Source organism: Colius striatus, chromosome W (assembly GCF_028858725.1).
Source record: "Colius striatus isolate bColStr4 chromosome W, bColStr4.1.hap1, whole genome shotgun sequence".
Taxonomy (NCBI): Eukaryota; Metazoa; Chordata; class Aves; order Coliiformes; family Coliidae; genus Colius; species Colius striatus.
The window spans coordinates 16618541-16638840 of record NC_084789.1 but is presented as its reverse complement, the minus strand read 5'-3'; the positions used below and the strand labels follow the sequence as shown (position 1 = coordinate 16638840).

Below are 20300 nucleotides of genomic sequence, written 5' to 3'. Positions count from 1 at the left end.
ATTGAGTCCAGAGTACCAGTGGTATAGTGTGATAGACCTTAAGGATGCCTTTTGGGCATGTTCCCTGAAAGAGGAGTGCAGGGATTATTTTGCTTTTGAAGGGGAAGATCCTGACACACATAGAAAACAACATTTGAGATGGACTGTATTACCACAGGGATTTACAGAGTCCCCCAATCTTTTTGGACAAACACTAGAACACATCTTGAAATATTATGAGTTAGGCAAGGAAGTTATTTTATTTCAATATGTGGACAATTTATTATTAGCAGGGAGAGACAAAGAAGCCGTTAGACAGGAAAGTAATAAATTGCTTAATTTCCTGAGTTTACAAGGGTTGAAAGTGTCTAAATCTAAATTACCTTTTCTTCAGTAAACAGTAACATTTTTGTACCAGAAATTAACTTGAGATGGATTAGTTAAATGGACCGAAGAAGATGAAAGAGAGTTTGAGAATTCAAAAGTGGATTTGATTAATGCTCCTGTGCTTAGCCTGCCTGATGTTAGAAAACCTTTTTATTTATTATCTTCGGAGGGGAGTTAAAGGTGTTTTCTCCCCATAACATTCAGGGGGCTATTACAACAAAAGGCAGAAAAAGGGATAACTGATGCTAGGCCCTTAAAATATGAAGGTATGTTAATCCACTCTCCAAAAATAGAAATAGAAACCATCAGGAATGGGGAGCCAAATGATACCCTGAGGCATTGGCTCTGATGGGAACCAAATGGGAATACCATACCCCGCGGCATCCCCAAAGTTCCGGAAGAGTGGAGAGAATGAATGGAGAAATTAAGAAACAGCTAACAAACTTAATATTAGAAACAAAATGTCCTGGATTAAATGTTTACCCTTAGCCTTGTTAAACATAAGGACGCAACCAAGGACAGACACGGGGGCTTCTCCGTTTGAAATGTTATATGGGATGCCTTATGATTTAGAGAGCTCTCGGGAACACCCTAGCATAGAAAAAGGATACTTGCAGGAATATATTGTTGAAGTGTCGAAAAGATGGAATGAATTAAGGAAAAAGGGAACGGAGGTATAGAGACCACCCTTAGATATTGATATCCACATGATTAATCCTGGGGATAAAGTCTTGATAAAAACCTGGAAAGAATCATCTTTAACCCCCCGATGGGAGGGTCCTTTTCTTATCTTATTTAAGGACCAATTTCCCAGGATCAGGGGGAAGCTGCAGAGGTCCCAGGAGAACTGAAGCTTAAGCTGCGTAAAAAATGACATGTTAACTGAGGAGTGGAGTGATTTCCTTTTTGTAAAGTAGTTTAATGTTTAAATTGTGATCGTCAGAAAGGTGTAAGATAATCGGTGGGGCTGTAATACCTATTTTAAAGAAACAGATCGTGGAGAAGTATAAAACAATGAGTCAAGTGGGGATTGTAATTTAAGTTTATAAAAGGGTGCTTTATACACAGAAGGTCCGTAGAACCGAGACCTGGATGTGAAAGCCAGTGTTTCAGGCACCCCGTGGGTGCTGGAGGAAAAGGCAAAAGGGAAGAGGCCTATAAGGAGACAGAGAATACCCCTGAAGAGTATGACTGCTGCCGAGAAGATCATAAACCTCACTGCTCTAAGCAACAGAGTAGGTGAAGGAGGCAGAGGCATACTAGGAGTGGGGTATAGAGTCTATCAAAGCCTCAAATTGGGAATCCTAAGATCCCAAGCCTACCTCTAAGAAGGGCAAAAGCATTGCACCTAAAAGAATATGGGGTGAAAAACTAAGAAGGAAAGTACCATTTTATTTGATAAAGGCCCCACTCATTATCCGGGGATGGTATGTTGTTATCTGACTGATGGGGTGGTTAACTATCCTAGTACATGCAGATGAAGAGAATCATAACCCAGCAGTGAATATTGTATTCAGGTAACCATTGTTCCACGTATTTTATATCACCCTGAAGAGTTTGTCTATAATCATTGGGATACTGGGGCACTCCGGCATAAACGGGAGCCTTTCACAGCCCTAACTATAGCTACTTTGATGGCAATTGGGGCAGTGGGAGCGGGGACCGGGATTACATCTCTAGTGCAGCAGAACCAGAAATGCCAAGCTTTACAGGCAGCTATAGATGAGGACTTGATGAAAATAGAACAATCCATTTCGGCCTTAAAGAAGTCTTTAAGATCACTCTCAGAAGTAGCTTTACAAAATCGCCGAAGGTTGGATCTGCTGTTTTTACAACAAGGGGGACTGTGTGCAGCCCTAGGGGAAGAATGCTGTTTTTATGCAGATCATACCGGTATAGTGAGAGACACAATGACAAAATTACAGGAGGGCTTAGACAAACGAAAACAAGAAAGGGAACAGCAACAAGTCTGGTATGAGTCATGGTTCAACTATTCCCCTTGGCTCACGAGATGTTATTGTCAGCTATAGCTGGGCCCGTCATTCTACTGGTATTAGCGCTGACGATTGGGCCTTGTGTAATCAATAAGGTAATTGAGATTGTAAAAACCAGGCTAGAAGCAGCCCACTTCATGCTGGTTAGGAAGCAATACGAGCAGTTAACCAACAGAGAGGATGAAATAAGTGAAACACCTATTTTAGAAATGGCTAAAGATGTTATTAGGAGATTTGATGAACTAAATGAGGAAAAGAAAAGGGGGGATTGTAATGGAAAAGGTCATGTTCGTTAATCAAATCATGAAAGAATAGTTGTGCAAGGAACTGTTTAAAATCATTGTAAAAGTCTTGTAAAACTAACCGCAAAGTTTCTCCAATGTGAACAGGTGCAGTTGGCTAAGATGCTTATAAGATGTACAATAGGTTGTGCATGAACTGGTAAGAGCCAAGAGAAGAGTTCATGAATGGGCCACTAGAGGAAGACTACTGACTTCATCCCAGCGACCACCCTATGACCACCAGGAGGCAGAAGAAGACCCCCTAGTAACAAGACGCGCACATGCGCAGAGTACATCAGGGAGCGGTGCACCGGACCCATAAGGACTATAAAAGGACTGTGATACGGGGGGGAGGGGGGGGGGGGTGCGCCATTGGTGGAGCAGAGTCTCCCGGCTGCTTATTTGCCGCTTGCTTAATAAATTTGATCCATGAGTCACTTAAATTGGCCAGTGAACTTTATCACAGCAATCTATAACATGTAGCATAGTGGCATTTGGAGGGATGAGTTTTGCTTGGCTGAGAAAATGGGTGTTCATGCAAACACATGCAAGACTTGTTCCTAGAGAAACCTGATGATTTTTTGTTGTATCTAATTTAACCTCTTACTGCAGGAACAAAAAGGGGCAATGAATTCATTGCATGAAATGATTGCTTGGAATGCCAGCATCTTTGTCTTCCTTCCCTGTGAGGACTGTACTTGTCCTGTTTGGTGGGACAGAGTTGCCAGACAACAAGTGAACTTCATTCCCACTGTGGCAATATAGTGTCATGATGCTGCCACGTACCACAGTCCTGCAGTCATGTTTTGTCAGGACTTTTGACAATCTGTTTTTATAGAGGGAAGATTTAAGGACTTAACTCTAGTACTGCAGGAAAAAAAAAAAAAAGAGAAAAAAAAGAAGATACTTTTTAAAAGCTGACTTTCAAGCAAACTATAATGAGCCAATAGTGAGTTGTATTTTCCCAAACAAACTGTAAAACACTTACACTTGTGCAAAGGAAATCAGAATAACGTGATGGACTTAATTCAGATTGCACTGAGAGCAAAATAAGGTCCTGGCATCCTCCAGACTCTGAAACAGTAAATACCTGAGGAATTGAAATACTGGTCTATGCATATTGATGTTTCTCCAGCTCTTCATGGCACTTGTCAATCGGCGCTTACAGGACTTGGTTTAGTGTGGCATTCTGGATTCATTGTGTCTCATCCTGTGTGTATTGATATTCCTGTACAGTTTGGACTTTGATCAGTCTGTTATCACCACACAGAGATGTGTCCTGCATTTGTCAATGGGTTTTATTATTATTTCCCTCTCCCCACAGTTAAGTACAACAGGTTTCCTTCTCTCCAGACTGAAGAAGACCATTTCTTAGGGACAGGAGTAGGATGTTTTTTTCTTCTAAGAGAGAAGAGGTATGCAGCAGATATTTCTAACACTGTACATGAGTACATGATTTAATGTCATTAAATATTAATATGGTGAGTGCCAAGCTCTAAGAAGAGCTGTTGTGTGATGTGAAGGCAACCTGGTGTTGCCGCCTTCTCTACCATTACCTCAAGAGCAGTGGTGCCTGGGGCAGAGGTGCAGAGGCACTGCAGCCTCCAGCGTGTCCCAGCACTGCCTCGAAGCACAGGGCTCTTCCTTTCAGAAAAATCTCCTTGGGGGTGTGTTGCTTGAATGTTTCCTTTCACACTTGGGAGCTGAAGGTGGCCTTTCTGATGGGCTGTACAAAGCCCCAGGGAGCCATGGTGCTGTTCCTCTGTCTGCTGCCTCTCTGCAGCCCTTCCTGGCTCCCTTTGCCTCAGTCACAGCTGCCAGACATAGGAATTTGCCACAGAGTGAATGCTTGTTCTTAAAGTGGTACATGTGCCTGTGCTTTTCCTAGTGTGATAATGAGCTAGTGGGGGGAACAGGAGGGGGTTGCTGCAGGCCATGCACTTGAAGTACAAGCACAGGGGGATACACGTGCATTTAGCCCCATTTAAATGAACCTTTGGTGTGACTTGGCAGGTGGAAGAAACCAATAGCCTTTCCTTTTTGTGAGAAGAGTTCTCTTCCTGGAAGTAAGTCTGCAATTATTGAATGGTTTATTTTTGGGGGTATAACAGCAGCTAGAGCCTTAACAGTTGACCCTGAGAGGGACTTGACCACATTCCCCAGCTGTTCCCTGCGCTGCCCTCAGCACAGGCACCAGCAGCTTTTGCTGCACAATGCACATTTGCCCTTTGGCCTGCCAGCTCCTGCTTCCCAAGGGGAATGGTTGGTGCCAGGAGGTCTCCTGCCTTTAGAGAGGACCCAGAGACAGCAGAGACGACATGGCTGCAAGCCCGGCTGGGCTGGTGTGTGAAGTAGGGACCTTTTAGCAGGTGGGATGGCAGTAATTGCTGTTGAACAGCTCTAACTTTCCTCTGTGAGAGCTGTAAGCCACAGGGAAAATGGGAGTATATGGGGAGTGTGGCATGAGGCTCTGATGTCATGGCCCTGTAGTGCTACAGTGAGATGAACTATCACGCTTTCCCTCTGGTGGCGTTTTGCCTCGTGGTGTCTGAGCCGCTGTAGAGGTAGTTTGCAGTAGTGAAACACAGTTGCATTCTGATGAAAATGGAAGCAATTTCATGCTTTAAAAATAAAAACACACATAAGCAATGTTACTGTGTGGGAGACAGTCGCATATGCAGTGGTCTGGCCCCTGGATCAAAAAGCCTGGTGTATTTTCTTTACAAATTCGATGCTGTGTCAGCTCTACTTTTTGCAGTGGAATCCTTTTCAGATACACTGAACCTGGACTTGAAATCAGCTGTAAAGACCATTAAGATGCTTCTGGATGCTTGCTTGGACAGGCTCTTTGGTTTTGGCTCCACGTGCTACATTGGGAAGTGTTTTGTTTATGACCTTGGAAGTGTTGCTGCAAAGTGGGACCCTCAGGGCTAAAGGCTCTGACCATTTTGTAAATAGATTAATGCAATTTGGAAAGAAAAAGGGAGAAAGAAGAGAAAGTTTAGAGATAAGAGTAGGATTATCCATGGAGTATCCATGTCTCAGCTTTCTGGATCTGGCAGGATACAGAGTGAAAACTGTTGTGCTGCTCTTTTGTTTCAGATACAGAAAGCAGCTCTGCTCAGCACTGGTCTTAGGGCTGACTATACTGACCTCAGTTTCTCTTCAACCAACTGACTGACTGAAGTGTTTGGACCCCACAGTGTGGTTGGCTCTTCTTTCCCAATTTCTTCCTCAGTTTAAGTAACTACTAAAGATTTTCAAGTGAATGGTTTTCATCCCCTTTAAATTTGTGCCTTGGACTCTCCCCTCCTCTCTTGGGGCAGAAGGACAGCTCCTGTGTTGCACCTCTCCGAGTGTCTGCGAGCCGAGGCTGTTGCATTGGGGCTGTGACTGAGGCTAGAAGTTGGCAGAGGGGATGGCAGCGGCTCCAGGACCCTCCGTTCTTGTGGAGGCCACTCACACGCAGCCTTACAGGGCTCTGGAGATGGCCCTGTGGTCCCCACTTCCCTGGGCACCAGGACCTGTGCCTGGCTTTGACCTTCCTCCATGTACCCTGGCTTTCTCTGCAGAGCCAGGGACAGGGTTATCCCTTCTTTGAGTAGTGCTAGGCAAGCTTCCCCTCTAGCATAGGATGTGACCTCTGAAGGAAAGTTACTGAGCCAGAGCCTCAGTGTGAGTAGGGTGGCTTGTGGAGGCAGCAAGGAGGTGCTGACTTTGGCTGGGCACACAGCTCAGCTGCATCTCTGCATAGCCAGACTTCAGTTACCCCATCTCCCACCCCTCATAGCTCATATTTTGAGAGAAAATCCCATGAAGCACCATTGGAGGGGCTGAGTGTGAAACAGCAACCTGAGCACCTTCGTTGCATGTGGATCTCCTTTGGTGTAAAGGTGTTCAGGAGTAGAGGCAAAACCAGAGGACAAGGCAAAGCCAACTGGGAGAGGACATGAGTCCCCCTGCTACATCATTGATCTGAATTAATTCTGAATGTTTACCTCAGTGTAAATATCTTGCCCTTTCCACTGGGAGGAGTGTTGCATGGAGCAATCACTATCCCCACTGCTTTGCCAAACAATGTTATTGTCTCCCAGCCAATGTTAGTACCAACACTCTCCCTCTTCAGACACTTCCCTCTCTAGGATGTGAATGGTTAAAAAAAAAAGAAGTGAATATTTGAATTATGCCTAATAAAGTAAATATGAACACATCATTTAGAATATCACAGACTGAAGTGAAACCATAGGCAATTGGTTTACTTTATTCTATAAACTGTATATGACGTACAAACTAATAAAAACTTCAGTGAAGACAGGTCTCTGTTTTTCTTGAACAGGCATAGGGAAAAAGAGGGCCACATGGTCCTGTGGAGCCATCAGAGGCAGCCACCTGCAGCCAATTTCCCCAGGTCTGTAAGGACCAAACCCCTGGGACACTGCTGTTAGGACTCAAGCTGAGTGTTGGGCAAGTGCTGCCTGTGCAGAAGGTAGCAAGGGTTTCTCTGCTGAAAGTAAGGGAGGATTGCTGGGCCTACAGGTGCATGTGTGTGTATATGGGGGTTTTAATGTTATAATGAAAATTTATCATCTCTTTGAAAGAGGAGGAATGATGTTGCTTCATTGGTCAACATGCAGAGTGTTTCCCAGCTTGCCTCCCCTGAACTCCTTACATTTGTTTTAAATCTTTAGAGAAGAAACATTTCTGGCAGAGGCAGTGTGGGGCTTCCCCAGGACAGGGCCCCCCATGCCACCTCCTTCAGGTACACACTTGTCAAACACTGTCAGAATTTGTAGGGGTTAATAGGGGATTAATTTCACTCTACAGTTCACCAAGCATGCAGCCATAGCACAAGTTTAAACTGTTGTCCTGACCTGAGTCTGTTAGTTGAGCTTTGTTACAGTGAAGTAGTACCCACATAACCATGGGCAGATGGTCTGGTTGAGAGCAAAAACATAAGTTTTACTAAAACAGACTTAACAAGAGTGCTCATTCATTAATGGTTTTTTCAGCCAAGGGTTTAGGTTTGAGCAGACTTAAGTTATGCAGTTACAGTACCTCCGCTTCCTAAATTACAGTGTTACTGCCACCCTAACTTAACAGTCAAGTGCATTAGAGAGAAGTAGGAAAATCTTGCATGAAGTACAGGTCTATACTTCAGACATTATTTTAGTTTCTGTAAAACAAGATTGAAGAGACTTTGTTCATCTCTTCTGCCCCCTGCCAAGGGAGGATTGTTCCCTGCAGGACAAGGATACTGACACATGCTGTAGAGTGGCTGGAGCTATGCTGCAGGAACTGAATGCCTCCCCTGGGACATCACTTTGTTTCCCTCAAAGTCCACAATAGCTGTGTTTAAGACAGCATCTGGAAATGCACTTTCCTTCTGTCTGCCTCTCAGTGGGTCTCTCCCTCTGTTGAGGAGAGCATTCACATGGAAACAGTGACCAGGAGCTAGGGCAGGACCAGCCTCTGGGGAAGCTGTGGATACCCTCTGCCCTGGAGTAATCTTACAGGATAAACTGTTGCTGTCCTACTTGACAGCAGTGATCCATAATCAAGTCTCACTGGTTTTACCCAGTTATTCCGCTACTGGACTGAAAAAAAAAAAAAAAGACACCATTCCCTTGGCTTCAGCCCAGGCCCCTCCAGGCTTTGGTCTGTCACTGGTCAGAGTGCTGACAGGTCACACTGACACTTGTGATTCGTGGGAATTTATAAAAGACCATGGCTGATCTTCCTCCAAGGAAGAAAACAAGTAGACCACCCCAGCTCCAAAACTCTGCCCTTGGTGTGCACTGGGCAGCTTTCAGGGGCTGTATCAGCGAGGCAACAGTTTTCCTGTCTCAGGAGTTGCTTGTTTTCTTCCTTTTCCAGAGGCTGTTGAACTCTCTCTCCCCAGAGAGGCTTCACAAGGGGGTTGGCAAAAGGACTGACTTTACTAAAGGTAGAATTATCTCTCTTTACACTTTTAAAGGTTACAGGAGTTACTTGCCTTTTAAAAACAAAGCCATTCACACTCCTAGAGGATGGTGCAGGAGCTAAAAGCAGAGCCCCGTTTGTTGGTGCTCTGCGTTGGCACGAGTTTTCCTTTTCCGTAGTAACCCGAGAATATCGCCTTCACATCGATCTTTTTAGCAAGGACCAGCATCCACATCCCATTATCAAAATACAGCAGTTTCCCTCCTCCAATTTCCCCTACTTGATCCCCTTTGTTCCCTGCCTTTTCCAGCTTCACAAACTCCAGCATGTCAAGCCCAGTCTGCACTGCTTCAATGCCGTTTGCGCAACCAAGGGTGATGTGAGCCCGGCTGCCTTTGGGGAGGTTGTCGGTGGGCAGGATCTTGTCAGTGTCTCCAGGCCACAGCAGCAGTTGCTGTGGGCTCAGCTCAATGCGAGCACCAACAGTTTTTGTTGTTATGAACAGGGCAGAAATGGCCAAGGTGAAGCCTTTGCTGTAGGAAGCCTTCACAGCCTGGTAGAAGGGGGAGACAAGCTCAGGACAAAGCTTTAACTGATTGCACAGCAGCATGGGTGGCTTTATAGGGGTCTTGGGCCATTGTAGTAGCTCTTACTTTGACATATTTGAAATATGACATACAAGTCAGTGCAGCATGGCCTGAAGCTCCTGCTCTGAATTTGGAGCTGGTGCCATCTTTTTCCTTTGTAAATTCCAGTATTTAACTTAGGATTATCTGTTTTAAAATAATTTAGATGGAAATCTAAATATCTTAATTCATCATCACTCAAATCAAGCTATTGGAGATGATGCTGGTGGTCAGGAGTGATGGGGGGGAGCAGGAGGGGTTTGTTTGGGAACTAACAGGAAAAGGTCACCATCTCTTCCCCAATGATGACTTCTCTGTTGCACAGGCCACACAGATGTACTTCACTGTCCCCACAGTCACCCTCTTGGCTCCAGGCAAAGCCACATCCCTACCCCACCCCCCAGGAGGCTAGTGGATCCCTGTCTGGGAAGGGGGAGGGAAAGAGGGGTTCTAGGGAGTCACAGCCCCCATACTCACTTCTTGCTGTGCATATTCCTCAGCTCCAGATGCTTTTCCAAACTCAGTGTATTTTGTGGTGCAGTGTAAGACCCCGGGTGGCCTCTTCACAAAGTAGCTGGTGAGATCTATTTTGATTTTGGGATCTTCAATGGCAGAAGCAACTGCAAATACAGGATAAATAATGTTACTATCAGAAAATGATCCCCCCAATGTCACCTCATGAGTCAAAGTCCCACTTCAGCTTTCCTCACCCACCTGTCCTTCATGTGTCATTCTTTCTTACTTTAAAGGACTAAACAGGTAAGTAAAACTTCTACCTAAGCTAACAGTGGCTATCACTAGAAAAGAGAAGCTTCTGCATGTCATCAGGGCTTGTCCTTAACCTTGATGTTGTACAAGTCCCCTAAGGGACACAATTGTTCAGTCCTTCTGTTTTCTCTTACTCAAAGCAACCAGGGGCTGCTGCCACCCAAACCCTACTCTCTGCAACCTCAGGGCTAAAGAGACTTCTTAGGAAAAATCACTGTCATTTATTTTTACTTACACTGGTAACTTTGTCAACTATGTGAAACAGTTTAGTAGCTTTTAAGCAATTTTCCTTGTTGCTAACTTTTAACTAGAAATTCCCATCAGAAGCTGCCCAAACTTGGCTCATTTGCCAAGCATTAACATTTCCTCAACAGAGTAAGAGTGTGGTAAGATACTTCTGTACATACAATATTTACTCTCCTTTTTGAAGGCTTTGAGACTTCCAAGCTCATCTAAGAAAGTCTGGCCAGCCTTCCTCAGGATCTCTGAACTTCTTTTGCTCAAAAACCACCCAAAATACATGGGCAGGAATTCCTTCTCCAAACTCAGCTTCATCTTCTTCAGCTCCTCCACTGACAGTTTCCATTGATTCTTTTCCTTCAGCTGCAAGCAATCCATCCGCCACTGGGTTTTGGGCTCAGCAAAGATGACTTTGTACCGGTATTTGTCAGCAATATCAAAGAGTTGGTCCAGTCGCTCCTGCTCATGGTGAGTGTCATCCAAAACAATAACGCTGATGTCTCGTTTGCAATAGTCAACTAGATCCTCATCCACCTTTGAGTACTCTTCAGGAATTGTGCTTCTTATCAAAGGTGTAATTTTATAGCTCTCAACAGAGATGACCTTGCAGGCATGTTTATACCTATCTTGAATAGCCTGGGCAAGAGTGGACTTCCCACTGCCAGGTAGGCCTCTTAAAATAAAAAAGGTTTTAGATTCTTTGATCGTGGAGATGGTTTCTTCATCATCAAGGAAAGGGAACTGCAAGCTTTCAGGTCTTTCTTTTGCTGATTGAGTAGACATCTTTCTAAATATTTTAGGCAGGAATGGGTGACTCTTCTTTGAGAGGCCTCTGTTCTGAAATGCAAGAAGAAAATATTTTGCAGGCTGTCAACACCAAGAGACCCAACGGCACAAGCATGCGCTGTGAAGAACCCTCCCTGGGAGGGGGGGGGAGGCAGAGGCCATCTCTACCCCACCCTCAGCTGCCCTGCTCAGCTTAAAACCCAGCAGGTCCTGCAGCAGGGACCTGTGCCCTGTCCCACCAACCCCCAGCTCCAGCACTGGCTGACGCAAGATGAAGGTGCAGCTTTGCCCCCTGCTTTGTAGCCATCATGAGGCAGGAGATAGTTTCAACAGGTACCACAAGTTGCCACAAAGCAACATCCCAGGCAGAGCACTTCAAGTGTCAGAATTATTTCTGAGCACTTAAACAAGTACTTGTGGTTACTGGGTAACAAGGGCACAATGCCACAGGGTGCTCAGCGCAAAGACAGGAAAGTTCCAGGGGGTTGTGACAGCTGCTGCAATCTCATCGCTTCACCCCAATGAAAAAAGACTGCAAAAGGGTTCAAGTCTGTTTAGGGATCTTCTGTCCTCAGGGGAAAGGCCATTTATCACTGAAGGCTGCGAGGATGCTGTCTCCTGTGTTAAGGGTCGCTATTTCTTCGTGCTACACTGAATATTGGTATCCTGAATGCCTCAACAGAGGAGCAACTGAAATGGTTTCAGTAAAGAGAAACTGGTAGCTGCTGGGCTCAATACAAAAATGAAACCAGCCCTGAGAGAAACACGCACTGGCAGTTGGCAGCAGCAAGTAAGCTGGGAAAAGCTCTGCCTCCCTGTTAGCAGCTCTGGTAACTGCAACCCAGATTAACTCCCAGCAGGCCCTGGGAAAACACCAGACTAGAAAGAAATAAGGGGTTTCTCCAACTGTGCATATTTTCAATAGCAGCAAGACACAGGTTTTTGGGTCAACACATGAATTCTTCATCTTCCTGCCCAGCCCATGAGTGGCTCCTAAGCCAAGCGCTGTACCAGCCACCACTGGTGCGATGCTGGAGGAGAAAGTTCTGCCTTTGATGCCAAAATCAAGACGTTTTACACACAACATGAATGTTTTATAAAAAGATGTTTTTTTTCTGCTGACACAGCTTTCCTGTTTGCAGAGCGAAGCTACTGTTTAAAACCCAACTCTTTCAGTTGATTAACTTTCCTATCCCTCATTCCAGAAGGTGGAGGGGGGTTGTGGTTCCAAAGTGCCCTGCTACTAGGACCAGGACCCCACTGCTTCAATGGGCATGTGGGGCAGGGAGTGCTGCCTGTCCCAGGGGGGTCAGCTGCTGCCTAGCATGCTGGCATAGCAAGCACAGCACTAGGGCAGTCCTGTCAAGTTCCTGCCATGGGAATGAGGACCACCCACCTCTCCTGGGCCACCTGTGCTGCCTTTCCCGTGGACTGAGGGCTCCCAGATGGTGCAAGCCACCTTCAAGAGCCACTCTTCCTCACAAGGTAAACGTCCTGTTCCCCATGGAGACATTTAATTGCCAAACCTAGGGCCAGGCCTATGTGCAAGGCCAGGGCTGTGTCTGGACTGGCCCACCACCTTCGCTGGAGGGAACTGCTCGTGAGGCCTGAGACTGAGGCCACTTTTCAAACGTGCAAACAAAAGAACAATAATAGAAAATACCTATTCCCCCCCCATTGTTTGGGGGCCAGCGTGGCAGACAAAAGTTGCCTTCACAGATAGGCCTGCGTAGGGGCCGGCCAGACAATGGCCCCACAGAGACCCGCAACAGACAATTCCCCATTGAGCCAGCGGCCCCGTCCCGTCTCTCCCCGTTGTCGTTGTCTCCACAAAGCTCCCCCTTGTCTCCGAGCTCCCCGCGGGACGGTGATTCGCGCGGAGGTAGCCTCGAAAGTGCCTCATGTCCCGGTTTTGTCCCCCAAGGGCGGCCCGGGGCGGAGCCACGGAGAGCCCGGGGCCAGGGACCGAGCCTGGGGTCTAGCTGAGGCCCCACACCGCCCCCCATCCCCGCCGGGGTCAGCGCCCTCGGGTCAGCGATGACGCCGATGCTTCCTACCCTTCGGTACCCGAAGCCCGCGTCCAGGAGAGGTCCGACCGCGCTTACCATGCTGAGAGGAGCAGCCACCAATGCAAAGTAGCCCTAGGCTGACCGCGGCCCCTTTCATAGCCCCGGGGGCCCCCTCCTGGCCCCGCCTGTGGCCGCGCAGGCGCGGACGGAGCGGGGGGCCGGGCCGGGCCCTCTCCGGGACAGCAGAGGTTGGTGCCTGGGATATCGGACAGGGAGGGTGGTTGGGATAGGCCGGGCTGGTACCGGGCGAGCGGAGGGGCCGGGGCGCACGGACCAGAGATAAGAGAAGGGCGGCCAGTGAGGGGAAAGATCGTGTTTGCGACGCCGGTACCGCAGCACAATAGGCCATTCTGGACCCGCCGCGCTGCTCCAGAGTGGACACGGCGGTTCTGCAGCAGCTTCTACTTCTTCCTCTACAGTCTTCTTATCTTTTCCTCTTTTCTCTCCTTCCCTTTATCTTCTCGTTCCTTTCCTCCTTTCTTGTTTCCGTGGTCCTCTTTATAGTTCCTAGTATCTTCTTGCTTTCCATCTTCTCTGTGCTTTGGCCGTTTTCCTCTCTGTACTTTTCAAAGTTGTCATATTCTGTGTTTTTACTGCTAACATCGTCATCTGGGTAGGAAAAAACAATCTTAAACCAAATTCCAGAACTGAGAAATCAGTAGGGTGCAGGAACAGAAAGACCCTTGGCCTCTGTCAGAGACTTTAATTCCAGATTTTTTAAGGTCTCAGCACTGTGGATCTCATTTATTCACAGTCACTTTTACAGCCACGTTTTGCTTCTGACTGCATTCTGGGCACTAGAGCTGCTCTCAGTGTTATTAAAAGCAGGTTTTTAAGTGGATGGTACAGAAGAGTGAAATAAGGCTCCTTCACTGTTACTGAGGCTTTGCTGACATTGCTTACTTTGATTTATACCAGCTCAAGATTAAACCTTCACTACCAAAAAAAAAAATGAAGCCACCAATTACAACTACACTATGGCTTTACATATAAATTAATTCCTGTTACTCTGTGCTAGGACAGAGGATGCAATATGGGCCAGAAATTTAGATGCTTGCTACCTGAGACTGGGGTGCTATGTTCCCATGCCCTGGGCTGTGCTCCAGAAGAGGAAAGCAAATAATTTTTATCTTTATGGGGTGCAGAGAGCTAAATGATGACTACCTTTTAGAGAGCTAACTGTCAGTTCATCTTTTCTTTCCTTCAGCTCTTTGATGAAGCTTTTGTTCACATCATTTAAGGCCTGTAAGTGGTATGGTTTATTAATAAAAGCTCTAGAAATGCAGTTATATACTTAAGTTTTTCCTGTTTTCTTTTGCTCTTTGCTGTCATTTCTTGGCCCTTTCCTACCATAAAACTCCCTGCAGTAATACCCTTAATTTCTCCCTGCTGTGATTCCTACCTGTGGGTATCCTGTATCAAATGTCTCCTCCCCCAAAGATTCCGCCTTTCTCACTACCTTTTTTCTCCCAGCAGGAGGCCTGAGCCCTGGACATCCATGAGGTATCACTGAATAGGTGAGTACCGGGCAAGCTGCTTGCAGTCAGATCACCTCCAACCCACTGTTAGGTTGATGAAGGCTGGCTACCAGAATACACAGACAGTTTCTTCATGGGTCACTGGCCATGCCCAAGTGTTCTTCCATGCTCTGATGCAAAGTGGGTTTTTCAGAGGTCAGAAAACGGTGAGCTGTGATCAGCAGCTGATAGCAGGGCCTCCTCTGTGCTCAGTTGCTGTATCCTGGTTGTAAAACCCTTGCCCCAGGGAGGTAAAAAAAAAAATCTACAATGACCTGAGCAGGGCTGGGGCTTCATACTTTTACATGTTGGACTAGTTCATAAACTGGGATTAAGTTTTCTGAGCCAGGAGGTTTTGATGCCATGAAGAAGCCAGTCGGGACTCAATAGCCAAAGAGACTATTAAGCAGGTATTTTTATTGCAGTGCTGGGGAACACGGGGGATTTCTCCACCAAACGTGCCCACCTCAGCCTTTGGATTTTCAGTTTATATTTACAGCAAACATGAATATTCGTCACATTTCCAGGAAAGGGCCCACCCATAGTCCCGTCCTGGTCCACCCAAGTTACGCCTCTGTCATGCTTCTTTCAGTGCCCTCTTGCTTCCTTCAGTGGTCATTAGGGATTGCTGTTGGATTAAGATCCAAACTTTCCTTGCGATGTATCTTTATTCCTGGGACCTTGGACAGGATGAAAATTGGCCTAAAAGCTCTGCCATCCCAGATAACAGTTTTGTTTAGGGCTAGGCAGGCCTTGTAATTATCAGTGGTGTACAATGTCCAAATGTTCAAGTGTAGAACTAACATAATAGCTTTGCCATAATATTTTTTTTAGGTACATACCAGCCTTGGAACTATCAGCACTAAGCAATAGTTATGTTACAAGAAATAGCTGTGTCTTTCTAATAGCTCTGTTTGTGGGCTTACAAGACTAGCAGTTTCATAAAATTATATGTGTGATTTTCTAACTAATATTGTAAGTTTTAATAAGCAAGCTTCCATAACCTAAACTTGCCTATCTACCTATGAATCAATTCCCCCCTTCCCTTGATCCTTGCAAATTCTTTTGCAAAGCATGATACCCTTTTGCACAAACATTTTGTTAAAGCTTCTAACTTGTGCTAAGTTGCGAATCATGTGCCATACTCTTATGTATATAATGACTATCAAGACTAAGCATTCTTTATTCAGTATAAATACCACTACTACAGGATGAAGTAGTCGATTCAAAAATTCCACTAGCGGTTGGAGACCATCCAAATAGAGCTTCTCACTAGTGATAAGTCCCTTCTTCTTGTACTCTTTTTATTACTTGATGTATGTTTTGGGTGCCATGGCAAATTGTAATTAAGAGCTTACGAATATCTCCCTTTACTTTTTCTACAAAGTTAGGCAGATCAGGGTGTTCTAATAACTTTCTGACCAGTGTGATGTTCATTCCAATTGGAGTTGGTGACAAAGTATCATATAACATGTAACTACCATGTATAGTTTGGTACACAGTTCTTGGTTTAGGTACTTAAAGTCACATCCTGAAATGTGCGTAGTTACAAATACATAGATTTGAGTGATCACAAAGTGGTACTTTCAGGTCATCTGTTAACAGACTATCACAAGGGGATCTTAAACATGTACAACCCTTTCCGATGTTTTCTAGAACAGTCCTCGGATCATTATCAGAGTATATTTCAAAATAACAAAAACTTTGCTCAGTGTCTAAACAAATGTCTTGGGCTCTCAAAGTATTACTTTCACATATATATCCTTGTGTTCCCTTTGTGGTACAACCATCAGCATCAATAGTTTGCCATACATGGGTGTATCTGTTTTTATAAGCCCATTCCTGCTGCTCTGATGGGTATAATATCACATTTTCTTTTAAAATTCTTAAAGCCATAATAGGATAAATGGTACAGACTGTTGCATCACCTATAGTTAATACAAAAGCAATGATTCGGTTAGTATCCTGGTTATATGTAAAATTGACAAGGTGCCACCACGAATTTTCTTTCAAAACTAGTGGCATGATCCCAGATGACTTTCCTAAGCTCTATGGGTAAGAGTCCATTTTCTCCTTCTCGAATTATTATAGCCATTGTGGATTGTATCCATAGCTGAGCCTGAATCCAGCTCAGTGCCAGGGACACATTATCTTGGACAGCTCCTATAGCATGGGCTATTAGCTGGTGGTCACCCAAATATGGTTTTTTCAGATTCTTTAAAGAGGATTGGAAGCATCCATTCATTATTTCCTAAGTCCCACTGTAGTAGGCATCCGGAAGATCTCGGGTTGTAACGCGAGAGATGGAGGGTACAGAAGAGGTGGGCATGGAGTGGAGGGAGAGGAGGTGCTGGTGTTAGCAGATAAAAGCACATGGTGTAAACAAGGGGTTGGAATAAAGGGTCATCCATGCTGAGTGTGTGGTGATCTTTGTCCCCTCAGTGGGGTGGGCTGAGAGATCCGTACAGGCGGCCTGGTGGTGTTGCTGGTAGCAGCAACACCCCATAAGGAAGAATTTAGAGGTTGTTCCAATTTTGCAATTCATTAATAGTTGTGCTTAGTTTATTAGCAAGGATCTCAGAGTCTATTGTATTTAAAACTCCGAGTTCAGTTCCCAGCATGCCAGTTACATCTCACTTAGAGCGGGACAATTTTCTATAATGCAACCGAGAGTACCATCCAGTATTGGAGGTGCTGAGAAAAGGTGAACATTTTGAGTTAATAGTTTGCACATACATGTCCACCTTCTTTAGTGACCAAGAAGGATTAAGGAGTATTTGCTGTTGCCCAGTTAGCTTAACTGCATAGAGTCCAATCTTAGTAATTTTTTTGTGTCCATCTTAAATGCGTTTGTGAGGTAGATCCAAGGGTAGTTGTAACAGTAGTTGTGGAAGGCAGCATGGTTGAGGATATAGTGTCAATTTTTAATTTAAATGACAACCCTATTTCCCCTTGGGCCCAGAGGCACGCTATATATACTGGTTTGAACAAAGTAAAATTGTGCCAGAAGTCTATTTCTTGTTTAATATATTTATTTTTTGTTTTTTCTCAGTTTCTATTTCGATTACAGAGAATTGATTTACCTGCTGGTGAGTAGTTCCGTTGGTAACCCTACAGCCCACCTTCACCTCTTGTCCCACCTTCCCTAGCAGCCACTGCGGTCTGTATATCATTGTAGTGGGTCTGGGATGGTAGTGATTTTACATAGCAGCTCTTGCAGTGCTGTGCTTCCTGTTGGTATCAATATTATGACTACTGCTCGCACAGCATCAGGGCTGTCCCTCCAGCATTCCTTCCCCCACCTTCACCAATAGCTGTGGATGGACACAATCTTGGAAAGGACCACGGCCAGAACAGCTGACCCAGACTGACCAAGGACATATTCCATACCATATGACATCAGCTCAGTAATATAAACTGGGGGAGAGGAGCAGGAAGAGGAGGCAAGATTCATTTCTGGCCTTCCAAAAGCAACCGTTACGTGTACCGAAGGTGGCCGGACATCGCTGCTGATGGGAAGTAGAGAGTAACATCTTTATTTGCTTTTGCTTCACTTCTCACACGTATGGCTTTGCTGCTTCTTTATTAAACTGCTTTTATCTCAGTCCACAAGACTCCCATCTTATTTTTTCCCCTTCCCTGGCTTGCTAAGGAGGTGGGTGATAGAGTGATGTGGTGGGCACGTGGCATCCAGCCAGGGTCAAACTACTACAATCATAGAATCATAGAATCTTAGAATGGTAGGGGTTGGAAGGGACCTTTAGAGATCATCTAGTCCAATCCCCTGCAGAAGCAAGTTCACCTAGATCAGGTCACATAGGAACATGTCCAGGTGGGTCTTGAAGACATCCAAGGAAGGAGACTCCACAACCCCTCTGGGCAACCTGTTCCACTGCTCCATCACCCTCATAGTGAAATAGTTTTTTCTTATATTTAAGTGGAACTTTTTGTATTCCAGCTTCATCCCATTACCCCTTGTCCTGTTTCTAGCTACAATAGAAAAATGGATGCCCCAACCTCCTGACACCCACCATTTAGATATTTGTAAATATTAATGAGATCCCCCCTTTTGTTTTCAGTGTATAAAACGAAGCTTACCAGGCATGAGTTGCTAAAAAAGAAAAAGGGGGAATTGTGGAGGAATTTCGTCTGAAAGAGGCCATGGCTTGGTAACAGTGAACAACCCATGCTTTGAGAACTAATGTGCGGATTGTCCTTGAGCTGCTCTCGACTGTGAGAAAAGAAGAAAGAATGCCTACATGATAACAAGCTCCAGCAAGGAGGAGGCTGAAGCAGTATGTGAATCCGCAAGGCTTATCGCAGAAAGCGCAACTGGCTTTTAGAGAAAGGACCAATTAGAAGTAGTATAAGCATGCTAACTTTGCTGCTGATTATAAAACTGATGCTTGTTAGTAAAATTGGAGTTGTGACCAAAAAAAAAAAAATCCCAAACCAAACTGTTTTGCTGTGAGAGTGATGAAGCAGTGGAACAGGATGCCCGGAGAGCGGTTGTGAAACCTGTTGCCTTGGAGGTCATCAGGACCTGCCTGAGTATGTTCCTGTGTGACCTGGTCTGGGTGAACCTCCTTCTACGGGGTGCGGGGTTGGACTGGGTGATCTCTGGGGAGTCCCTTCCAATCCCTAACATTCTAATATTCTATGATTCTATGATTCAGTGACCAATGGGAGCAGATATGAATGGATTCCTCTAGAAACAAAGCTTGTGAAGGAGCTGCATGGGACTGTAAAGACACACGCTTTACAGATACCTCATCAAAGACCAACACAGTGGCACTGGTGTGGAAACAGGGAGACAGATGGGAGCTACCCCCATGGGCCGAGCCACAGCACGCTACGTGATTAGGCACTGGCTACAATGTATAGCCATCCTAGGATGTCCTGCACAAATCAAAACTGACAATGGGACTTGTTACACCTCCCATGTGACACAGGAATTCTGTCAAACCTGGCAGATCAAATTGCTGCACGGTATCCTTCACAATAACCAGGGACAGGCGATCGTTGAACGCACTCACCCTACTCTAAAAGTACAACTCAACCGTCTTAGGGAGGGGGAGAGCATGGGAAGCTCAGATGCTTGGGGCAAGGGTGTGCTTGTGTAGAAAAGGAGGGAACCCAGCAGTGGGTCCCGGCAAAACAAATACGACCAGAGATATGAGTCTAACGGTCTACTGAGTCTCTTTTGCAGATTGATGTGTTCTTCAGAGAGCCCGCTGTGAAGCAGATCCAGCTGGGGTCACTCAACTATTAGCGAGATTGGGCAGTGAAGTGGAACACGACCAGTACCTGTTTATATCTTCCGGCAATTGGCTCAGCTAGCACGTGTGCTGGGCAGACACATTATGTATCAGCCCGTGCCACAGGATGCTGGAGTCATTGAGGTTAGGGAGGGGGAGATGTAGTAGGTGTCCAGAAGATCTCAGGTTGTAACGTGAGAGGTGGAGGGTACAGAAGAGGTGGGCACAGGGTGGAGTGGGAGGAGGTGCTGGTGTTAGCAGATAAAGGCACACGGTGTAAACAAGGGGTTGGAATAAAGTATCATCCATGCTGAGTGTATGGTGATCCTTGTCCCCTCAGCGGGGTGGGCTGAGAGATCCGTGCAGGTGGCCTGGTGGTGTTGCCGGTAGTGGCAACAATAGCCTTCTATGAGGGTATAACTGGCTGGCTAGATGAGGGCAGAGCAGCGGATGTCATCTACCTTGACATCTGGGGG

The 20300-nt window shown here is 45.7% G+C and overlaps 1 protein-coding gene and 1 long non-coding RNA gene across 12 annotated transcripts; one reads left to right on the top strand and one right to left on the bottom strand.

Annotated features, from left to right (window-relative positions):
- Nucleotides 1-6886: 6886 nt before the first annotated feature.
- LOC133628575 (2',3'-cyclic-nucleotide 3'-phosphodiesterase-like) lies at nucleotides 6887-13195 on the bottom strand. Of its 4 annotated transcripts, none has more exons than XM_062016948.1 (4): nucleotides 13086-13195; nucleotides 10362-11031; nucleotides 9664-9806; nucleotides 6887-9113 (listed from the first exon to the last, which is right to left on the bottom strand). In XM_062016948.1, exons 1-4 carry the CDS (start codon nucleotides 13086-13088, stop codon nucleotides 8661-8663), a joined length of 1269 nt encoding a protein of 422 aa, XP_061872932.1. In that variant the 5' UTR covers nucleotides 13089-13195; the 3' UTR covers nucleotides 6887-8660. The 4 variants fall into 4 exon arrangements, with proteins under 4 accessions (XP_061872932.1, XP_061872931.1, XP_061872933.1 ...); XM_062016947.1 differs by having other exon boundaries at nucleotides 13038-13193; XM_062016949.1 differs by having other exon boundaries at nucleotides 10362-11026; nucleotides 13086-13191.
- Nucleotides 12926-20095, top strand: LOC133628576 (uncharacterized). Of its 8 annotated transcripts, none has more exons than XR_009820754.1 (5): nucleotides 12926-13237; nucleotides 14526-14566; nucleotides 17619-17655; nucleotides 18646-19117; nucleotides 19243-20095. It is a non-coding gene; the product is annotated as an uncharacterized LOC133628576 (long non-coding RNA). The 8 variants fall into 8 exon arrangements; XR_009820752.1 differs by having other exon boundaries at nucleotides 14523-14566; XR_009820756.1 differs by lacking the exon at nucleotides 12926-13237 and adding an exon at nucleotides 13266-13376.
- The last annotated feature ends 205 nt before the right edge of the window (nucleotides 20096-20300 follow it).